The sequence below is a fragment of the Alosa pseudoharengus genome, unplaced genomic scaffold (assembly GCF_046254945.1).
Source record: "Alosa pseudoharengus isolate Yale_2024_CS ecotype anadromous, Long Island Sound unplaced genomic scaffold, YU_APseudo_1.1 YU_APseudo_1.1_scf_24, whole genome shotgun sequence".
Classification (NCBI taxonomy): Eukaryota; Metazoa; Chordata; class Actinopteri; order Clupeiformes; family Clupeidae; genus Alosa; species Alosa pseudoharengus.
The window spans coordinates 25,148,307-25,159,022 of NW_027468689.1; the positions used below are offsets into that span (position 1 = coordinate 25,148,307).

The following is a 10,716-nucleotide window of genomic DNA, read 5'->3' on the forward strand; positions in this document are numbered from 1 at the left end:
CTTACATCAACTTTTGAATGTGCCAGGCTTTATGTAAAGCTTACCAAAGCCACAATCAGGGATTTGTTGATAGAAGCTAAGCAAACAGTTTGAACCCCTTCGTACGTGTGTGTAGCTATGCATTCAACCTTCCTTTCATCTTTCATCATAGTTTCATTTTGAGGACATTTCTTTCATCATAACGCAATGCTATGCCACACATTAGAGGTGACTTGATGTGTCAGGAGAAGAATACTGAGTGGCCGAGTGCCATTGATTTGTCTGTTCCTCAGCTGAGCTTTCAAACGTGTTTCTCTAATGTGGTTGCCATCTATTGCTGGAGATGATAGTGGAGTTTGAGCGAAAATGTATTCACATGTAAATAACATCTACCTGCAAGTACCTACCAAGTACCTGCACAAAACGCATGTTTTCCCAGAGAATTCTATCTGCTTTGAAAGGCCATTGTGAGTCACTGAAAGTTGATTTAATGTATTTTTATGAAACTGTATTGATGTCATCGGGGCATGTTCAGGCATGAGAGCTGGAAGTTGCTCGCACAGCTCCCAGCACCTGACACACTTTCTGAGGAAATTGTAGCTGAACTACTCACGCTTGGAGGACCTCGGAGCAAACTGCCTTGCACCTGTCTTTGTGACCCTGTGGCTGTGCAGTCTCGTGGGAACGTCAGTGGCACACGCAGTACCATTTGTGTTTATTTGGCATCGTGCTTTGTTGTGGCATGTTCGTCCTTTGGGCATCACCCTCCACGCACCTTCCTCCCCGAGTCCCGAGTGTGGGTGAAGACGTCAACGTCTGAAATTCCAGAGTGTCGACAGCACACAGCTTGTGTATTCTGTCTCTCAGAGCTAATGTCTCCCAAGGATACCATTGTGCAAGACTATAACGTGTGTGTGTGTGTGTGTGTGTGTGTGTGTGTGTGTGTGTGTGTGTGTGTGTGGTGAGTGTGTATTTTAATATGCTCTTGTAAATGGCAAGCAGATGCTCTCCTGAAAATCTTTCTAATAGTTCTCTCTAGTACTTTTCTCTCTTGACATTTGGCTGAACTTTAAAAAGCTGTGTTTGTTTCTGTATTTTCACATTTATAGCTTTAGAACTAAAGTGATTTGTGATTTGTTTAAACATCAGCAACTGCAGTTCAAACCAGAGCTAGCCTGCTTCTATTTCTGAGTTGCTGTTTAGCTCAGCCTAAATGGTGAGAACAAGACCATCCTTTGGGCTAGTGTGATACTATCAGCAGTATCACAATGTCCTGCTTAGTTCTTCTGAAAGCGGCATTCAGCATCGACTCCAGCAGAGATCTATGTCAGCATTCCCTGTTTGACCTCTCTGCCTTGTAGTGTACTGTCCATTTGTAAGGCACTTTTGACATCATGTCCGTCAACAAGCTAGCAGCTGTTTGAACTCAGGGCTTTGCTGATATGAAGTGTCAGTCAGTACTGTGTGGGCTTTGGTTGTAAGAAATCAGGCATGTACGCCCTTGTTCTTGGTACAGGAGGCGTCTTGGCATACTATGTTTGTGCAGTGGTGGTCTGTTTGGAGTGTGTTGACATGCTGAGGATGCGTCATCTCATAATGTCTCCGTGTTCTGTGTTTTCTTTGGGTCTGGTGGCCTCGTCTTGGTGATCAAGGCAAAGTGTTATTTTTGTTCCTTTGAAGTTGCCGTGCGTCTAGTTTAAGTTGTGCTTAATGTTCCTGATAGAGAGTCAGGATAAGGGAGGGGAGATGAATGTTTCCTGGTCTTTGTGCCATCTGGTTGTGAAAGAATAGGACCCTTAAACATGGCAGAGGCAGCCTTTTGATGTCAAGGATAGGCTTGGAAAAAAGAACATTCATCGGTAGCTAAAGTCTTTGGGCTTGTATGCATTCAAATACTTGAATGTGACTTCAATGAGCTGGATGGACTGTATTGTCTTTTTTTTATTGAATGCCATTTGGCATTAGCAAAGCCCCGAAGCCATTCGCAAGTGCGGACATGTCCATCGCCTGCGAATGCGTAGCTATCCTTGACCGCTCCCTCAGTCTTATCCTTACTGACCTCTATGAGTACTGCTGCCCTGTCTTGTCCATCTATGTCTTCATCATTGTCCTCATCAGAGTACAAAGTATGCCATCGCTAAGGACATTAGGGGGGATATGTGAATATAGCCATTGGAACACGGACTGTCCATGGTAAGACAGCAAGGCACACAAGCATGCAGGATATCTGCAGTTTGTGCACAAATGTCATGTTATTTGTACCTTACATAATCTATATTGTTTTTGCGGAATATATTTTTCCGGTGCATGGGTGCTGTAGCATAGCATACTCTGCTTGCATGACAGTTTGTTGTTGAAAATATGAATTCATATTTTGTCGCCAAATGCGTTGTCATCTCAGCATTGTAAGGTTTGTGGCCCCAACAGTGAGATGTCCATCCATCCGTCATGATGCAGTGCAGTCAGAAGCTCTTGTTCGCTGCTCTTTCTCAGTTGAGTGGCTGTGAAGAGTGCACATGCTTCGCTTCAGAGGCCTCCTGCATCACGAAATGCCCAGCGAAAAAACAGACAGAATAGCGCATCGACCGAGACTTTGCCCTTTCCCGGCTCTTCCACTGGGTTGACCGCTCAAAATGCATCAGGTCACCAGAGATATCCTCCGTCCTTGCAAGAGCGGTCGAAAGGGAAATCAGAGTGCAGATACAACAATTAACATAATCTTCCATTATCATTTGATAGCTTCTGAATTCAGTGCACTCCTCTTTTCTTTCTTCTCTCTCTCTCCCCTTTTTCTTTCTGTCTCATTTGTTAACCCTGGCCCCCCCCACTTCTTTTTCCACCTCTTATCCTTGTCTGTGGCCTTGAATACTTCCCACTCTGCTTTCGTTTGTCTTTTGTTCGCTTTGTGATAAATGCAAGTGAAGAACCCCTCATCAAAGAACGATGCTATTCAGGTCTTTGGCTCAGCCTTGTGTGTGTGCCTGTGTGTGTGTGTGTGTGTGTGTGTGTGTGTGTCTGTGTCTGTGTCTGTGTGTGCCTGTGTGTCTGTGTGTGCCTGTGTATGTGTCTGTGTCTGTGTGTGTGTGTGTCTGTGTGTGTGTGTGTCTGTGTGTGTGTGTCTGTGTGTGTGTGTGTGTGTGTGGGAGGATGGCTTGGTGAGACAGCGTAGACCATCCTGCCGTTGCCCCTAATTGCCTGTTTGTTGGATTCGCTCTCTCCACATTCTTCCTCACATCACCACCGTCATCATCATCATCATCATCATCATCATCATCCCCCACTGGGATCCTTATGCTCGCACTGTTCATTCCTACACACATGCTGGAGTTCGGCCATCTTGAATTTATAGTTATATTTATATGTGACGTCCCTCCCCGACACCGAGCACTGAGTAGTGTAATTGCTCAGTGATAAAGCAGCCTTCATGGCTCTGTGGAGGATAACAGGAAAATGCTTCCACGCAGCGAATGGCTCCCCTCCCGCGCACAGCCTCACAGTAATGGCTCCTCTTTGTGCTCTTAGGGCAGATGTGCTCCTAGTGCGCAGTACGCCGATATGAAGACTCTATGCTGCCAGTATTGTAGCAATTTATAGAGGTTTGATCATTAATATGTTACCCATTGGGAGCAGCACTCTCAATGGCAATAAGCATGCCCACTACCATATATTTTATTACTCAGGGTATTAGTTTGGTTCTAGCAGCAGTATCAATCACTGATACATCCTAACATTTTTCATAAGACTGTTGTCTCAGCCTAAGGAAGAAGCAGCTGTCTCTATTCATAGCGGTCCAGGTACCTTTTTCGGCACTCATCAAGGAGGAGCTAGACATGTGGGTTACACAGCAGGCTCGGTTCAGAGTATTTGCTGGCTCAGGACGAGTGTAATTAAATGTAAAAGGACAAAGCTCTATTTTTGTTCAGGTATATTAGAAGACGGGATGTTTTTGATTATATTTTTACAAAGGTCAGGTCAGTTACCCGACTCGAAGCGATTTTCTCTCTCAATCTCAATCCATTTTTTTCCATTTCCTCCTTTCATTCTCCTCCCCTTCTTGAATTTTGTCTCCTTTATAGTGTTGTTTTGTTTGTCTTCCTTTCTGTCTTCTCTCTCTCTCTTTCTGTCCTCTTCTTTAAAACAACGTGGTTTATATCATGTCTCTCGTATCTCATCGGATTCTCTCTCTTTCTCTCTTTCTCTCCTTCTCTCCCTCCCTCTCTCCTGTCCTCTCCACCTCTCTAGACGACGTGGTGTTTGAGCTGCGCTGGTTCCTGACGCGGCTCCGCGGCGCCGACGACCCCGTGCTGCTGGCCACCATGGACCGGCACGGCGTGGTCAAGAGGGGCCCGCGCAACGACAGCAGCGACGTGAGCCTGGAGCGCTCGGGCCCGCGCTCCTACCGGCTCAGCCTCTACAGCGCCCAGGACAGCGACACGGGCGAGTACCACTGCGCCGCCACGCCCTGGATACGCTCGCCCGCCACGGGCTCCTGGAGCCAGGCGCCCGCCCTCACCTCCGCCAGGGTCTTCCTCAACGTCAAGTTCGCCTGTGAGTAGACACCGTGCGGGTGCCCTCCTGACCCACCCACATCCATTACACACAATTGCATTTGAAATCCTTGTCTGCTCCATGATTTTGATGTCATTAATATGATCGGGTCATGATAGGTGTTCTATTTCATTATTAAGCAGTGTATGAAAAAGAGTGTGTGTGTTTATGTGTGTGTCTGTGTGTGTGTGTGTGTTTATGTGTGTGTCTGTGTGTGTCTGTGTGTCTCTGTGTGTGTGTGTGTGTGTCTGTGTGTGTCTGTGTCTGTGTGTGTGTGTGTGTGTGTGTGTGTGTGTGTGTTGGGATGGAGGTTCTGCTGGCTGCATGTTGACAGGAAGTGTAAGCTCAGACATTCTGCTGCTGAAGTGAAATTGAAAACGATCATTGAATGCCATTGCACTGGCATTACAGGTCATTGCTAACAGTTTTCCGAGTACAGATTGTTATAGCTCTCAAAGGCATTCTTGCAACTGGAGGAGAATGCGTTTCATTATCCATTTACATAGACAACTACAGTATTGTGTCAGTGAAGTGGAACAGATTGCATGTTTTGAAAGTGAAAGTGAAGAAGATGTCAGTAGCAGTAGCTTCTATAGATAAGGCAAACAGCCCATATAGTTTACTGCATGTGTGTGACATGTCAGTTGGCCTACTTTCGTTATGAGAAGTACATTTTGCTTTTGATAACATCTCAAAACAGTATATTTATTTGTTTGATTATGTGTTGAGCGTGACTGTCACTTTCCTTACCATGTGCCTTGTTCAACCAGTCAAGCTACTGACAGAGAAGAAAAAGTCCCTTTCTAAATAGAGGCAAAAAACTCTATACTCTATGAGAGTAAAGAGAGATGGCCAACACCAGCATACATATAGCAGATGATACTGTTCACATTCACATTGTGCTTATGGAGTGCTGCACTCATGGAAGCTGTTCCCATAGTATTTTATTCGTCACGACATTAAAATGTCGTATGTGGTTTATTTCGTGAAGTGGACAGTCAGTGTTTCCCTGTGTCGGCACGGCGGAATGCATCTTTAGCACGTTTTTGCATCTGTGTTGTTGCCTAAAATAAGAGATGAAGGGAAAGTGCTTAGAACGGAGTAATTAAAACTCGGTGGGTGCAGATCACCCAGCACCTGCTGATGCTTTGTGTTTTTAGAAGAGAGCTTAATGAAGCAGATTGTGTGTGTGTGTGTGTGGTGTGTGTATGTGTGTGCGTGTGCACGCGTGTGTGGGTGCGCATCCCTTGTGGTTGTGCACTCATCACTAAACAAAGACACCATGCTCCATATGAAAAATCGCCGAGATGTGTGTTTATACTAGGACTCCGAAGACTTCGCGCATAGCATTACCGACATGTTCACCCAGTGTGCACTGCACACCATAGTGCTCTCATAGCACTGCACACTGCAAGCCGCTGCTGTTATTCACACCATGCAGAAGGAGCAATTGTCTATGGACCATAACAGGAAGAGGGTATTTAGGTTAGACAGCAGGGTCCAATCAGTGAGTCTTCTGGCCTACAGCTGACAGTGTGAGTCTAATTAAGCATATAAGGACTCCACAAGTCTATTTTTGTCCAGGTTTGTTATGTGATGTTAACATTAAAACTTTACTGTATCCTATATGTAAATATTTCTTTGTAGCTTTTAGGAAATTACACAGCTTTTAGTAGCTTTTAGTTTAAGCAGCATTTATGTTGATTATCTCTTTTGTTTTTATTTAGACAATTCTTGTTTTTTCCCTTAGTTTTATATTTTTTTGTGTTCTGATTGCTGTGTGGATTAAACTGTACTTCACATTATTTGATTAATCAAAACCATTTGAGTTTAATCAATCTGCATGTTATCAGTAGATTGAATTCTAGGCCTAAATTAGAGTGAGACAAAATCCAAACAATTTCACAAATCACGATGGTTCACTGTTGAACTGAACATCTCTTGCCACCTGCCCTAACCCGCTCACTGTAAACCTTGCACCCCTTCTGACCTCCCTGACCTCTCACCTCTGTGACCTCTGACCTGTGTGTGCCCTGCAGTGTGGGACTCCATGAAGCTGCCGCTGCTGTACGGTGTGTGTGCCGCCGCCTTCATGGGCCTGCTGTCCCTGCTGCTGGGGCTCATCTGCACCCGCTGCTGCTGCCGCAGCACGTCCTACACCCCGCGCCCCCGCACCAAGCTCATGGAGCTCGAGATGGACTGACAACGACTGTAGGGCCCCCCCCCCCCACCTCTACCACTCTCTGGACCAGTTGCGAAGCATATCCCAACAGCTACCAGTACCACATGAGAAGGGTATTGGCAGTGTGCGTTATTGACCTCTGGATGCACCAATGAGGGAAGGGGGAGGGATATGATTGGACCAGAATGAGGAGGGAGGAGCCACTTAACAACCAATGAAGGCCGCCAGTGGAAGCCTGGAGATGTTATTGCACTTGACTCTTGGCTGGATTTTTAGCAAACTATCTCCATTTTTTTTTTTCCTTTTGTTAGTGTTTTTAATGACTTTCTGAAGAGACACACACACACACACACACACACACACAGAGCAAACAGAGCTTTAAACCGAGCCAATATGTAGGAAAAGCAATTCATTCATGTGAAGCTTAGAAGTTCTTATATTTCTTCAGCAAGGTCCTGTGCTCAATGACCATGGCCTTGTCAACCATATATGAATCTCTAGAAGGATTCTGCCATACAAAGTAAATTCACCAGGACGCACAGCATCCAGGTTTAATGCTAAAATACTAATATGGATGGTGCTAGCAAATACACTGAAAGCCGCCCTAACATGGGAAAAGTAGTTCTTAGTAAATGTTTTTAGGTGGGAAAATCCAGTGAATTGGATTGTTTGTGGTTTTAAATGTGGAAGACGTATGCACTGACTGACTTACTGAATCGACTGACTGACCAACGGATCAGCTTAGACTGACTGGAAGCAATGAGCCGCGAGGCCAGTTCCTGGTGGGGCCGACCCTGTGCCTTTGGCCCCAGACTCACGGGCCCCCTGGGGCAGCTCCGGAGACTGCTCATCCACCTCTCCGTCCAAGAGGAAGTGGAGCTGAACGTGCTCCCCCACCCCACGCCGTCCTCCCTCACGCTCACCCTACACCCCCCCCAGCACCATCCGCATGGCATTGTGGGAGATCATCTCAGATCGGCGACCTCGTCTCTTCGCATCGGTCACACTCCCCGTCTCTCTCTCTCTCTCTCTCTCTCTATCCAGCTGCAGGGCGTTGACCCTAAATGGGACCCCTTCTCCGCCCATGTCCAACTGTGTGTGTGTGTGTGTGTGTGTGTGTGTGTGTGTGTGTGTGTGCATTGTGCATTATGGCTCTTCTCCCTGGAGCCATCTTCCAGCCGGCAGAGACCCGCAGAGACCCAGGAACAAAAGCACTCCCCTCCCCTCCCTCCATACGGAGTTTCCCCAGTGAGCCTTTCGGGAAAAAAAAGAGAGAGAAAAAAAATAATGCAAGATCTCTCCAGCATGTCCTCCCACACATCCTCCCACACACACACACACACACACACACACACACACACACACACACACACGCACACACGCACACAAACACGCACATACACACACATACACACACAATGCCTCGTATGCCTACTTGGTCCACTGATCCAACAGAAAAGGTTTCTTGTGAAGCAGACCAGATGGATCATATCGGCAGCCAATGGCATCCTGGGTCCCTGATCTGTGACAAGTTTATTACACAAGAGCGCCGCCCTGGTGGACTTAATCATTATGACATGACCACAGGTCACTGAGGTGGGACTTCACTGACATGAGCACTGTTATGTTTTGCTGTTGTTGTTACGATGTTGATATAATTATTATTATATTGTTCTTGTTTTAATTAATATTATTATTTTTAGTTTTTTTTCCCAACTTGAAATTCTATTGTGACATTTTTAGCATATTTTGAGTATTTCTTGATGCTACCGCGCCAATGTGAGTTGTTATGACTGCGTATGTTTGTGCCATTTTCTTCCTCCAGTAAGGGTCATGTTTGATCAGGTTTTGTATATTTCATTAGATTTTACACCGTTCTGGATAAAAAAATGAGAAATTAACAGTAAATGTTTTATATTGATGCCCTGCCTGCGGCTTCTTTGGTTTCTACCTGATGAGAAATTGGCAGTCTTGTCTCAATCCTAATTGTTTGCAGTTCCTCCAAGTCCTCAGATCTCCATCTGAAGAGAAACAACAATGTTTGGAAACCCACAACACTCTTACATCCTCTCCCTCTCACACTTCCCTTCTCACATCACTCATAGTTGCCATTTTGCCATCTTTTTACAGAGAAAACTGCTCAATATTTGGACTGGATCCTCTGCAAAGCTATGTTGAGAAGTGGACAGACTTGTGGCTGTGCCTCCAAAGAACTTCATTAATGAAGGCTCTCTACCAATCTGTTGTAATATAATGAGTTTGCATGGAAGGGAGCATTAATTAAACAATTTGTCTGTTAAGCCTCTAATAGCCCAAAGTTTATTCCTCAGCTACGGAATATTTTAGCTTTGCAGACATTAACATTGCAGATGCTTCTCGAGTCTCGACTTTGTCACCAGTACCACAATGCATTGAGAAAAAAAAAACAATCTTGTCAGAGAGCAAGAACATCATGTTTTATCATGCCACACACACAAGCACAAGTCTATGAACATTATGAATGAGTTTGAGTGGGTGCTTTTTAACACTCAGTCTAATCCAACATTTAGACACGCTATGTTATATACGGTATCCTAGGGCGTACACACAGTGTCATTGGTCTTAGTGTTTTGTGCTGCAAATGGTTTATTAAGTGGCTGAGCCTGAAAAGTCTCCCATCTCTGTAAATACTAACCCATCACAAAAGTTCCCCTTCCTAAACGATGTGCTGTAATGTGAAGCATCTGTTAGTCTTGCATCAGACCGGAGTAAATGGCCTAAGTTGGAGGAGTCTGTTCACTAAGTGTAAATGTTCAACTCACGGAGGGCTTGTCCTGCAAGAGACAGGAGCCCCCTGAGGTCCAGCACCGACTCATCATCGCCTCGCCCTCGCCATGGCAACAGTGTCAACACAGGACAGTGAGAACGGTGAGGGGGGAGTGGAAGGGTGGTGGGGTCGGGCTATTTGACCGTCCAGACCGTCTCTTACTTGACATGTGTGTATGTATAAATGACTGATAGAGGGCCAATGTGGGAATGAAAGTATTTGTGTGTGTGTGTGTGTGTGTGTACTGGGTGCACGTACGCCTATCTGTGTGTGACTTTCTATAGATAGCACTGACCTGATGTGCTCTTTGTCACCCGCTTCATCTTCAGTCACTCTCCACACTACAAACACTCACACACACACACATTCACACACACACACACACACAAACACACACACACTCACACACACACACACACATTCACACACATGCAAACACACATTCACACACACACACACACACACACACACACACACACACACTCACACTCACATTCACACACACACACTCACTCACTCACTCACTCACACACTAACATATGCAAACAGTGTTGACACACCAGTCTGTCTCTATCCAGTGACCACCCAAGTGCCAGTGTCACCCAAACAGACCAACGTGACCCTGCATGGCATCTGTTGCCAGCTCTATATAGGTGCCCGCAGGCACAGAGAGGACGGCACCTTGTACCAGCTGTATTGGTGCTGCAGTCCATTAATTGCCTGTGTAGAGGCGATCCTGTCACCACACATACCAACCATTGCACTTACACGCGCTCCCAGAGGGAAAAATACAACCAGCGGGGTCCTCCTCACTGTTTGAAATATTTAAAAGTTTTGGACAGTTACAAGACATCCTCTTTCGAGTTGGAGAGACTGCAAGAAAAGCGTTTCTCGGGCTCACGGTTGAAGCTGTGTGAACGCCGCAAGAAGGAAGATTCTGAAGGCTTCTAAGGACATGTTTTTGTCGGTGGGTGGGTGAGCGTTGAATGGGGGAGTTGTTAGTTGCTCCTTTGTGGTTTTAAAAATTGGAAAAAGCTTTCAACTTGGCTGCAATTGCTTTTTTTATCCGAGGAGCCTGGCAAACATCACGGCTTTCTTGTTGCACACCCTGGTGAAGCCAGCCCTCGTGCTCGATTCATTAAAACGTGCTGAGCAGCAACGGAATATCCTACACGACTCGGTGACCCTTTGAACCGTACGC

General features: G+C 45.8%; 1 protein-coding gene across 2 annotated transcripts in view; it reads left to right on the forward strand.

Moving 5' to 3' along the window:
* ptgfrnb (prostaglandin F2 receptor inhibitor b) overlaps positions 1–8,637 on the forward strand; it is a 37,220-nt gene extending 28,583 nt beyond the window's left edge. For both annotated transcript variants that reach the window (XM_076303569.1, XM_076303570.1), the window contains 2 exons: positions 4,222–4,527; positions 6,567–8,637. In XM_076303569.1, the coding sequence (XP_076159684.1) occupies positions 4,222–4,527; positions 6,567–6,730 (470 nt within the window). In that variant the 3' untranslated portion in view covers positions 6,731–8,637. The remainder of the gene's footprint in view (positions 1–4,221; positions 4,528–6,566) is intronic.
* The last annotated feature ends 2,079 nt before the right edge of the window (positions 8,638–10,716 follow it).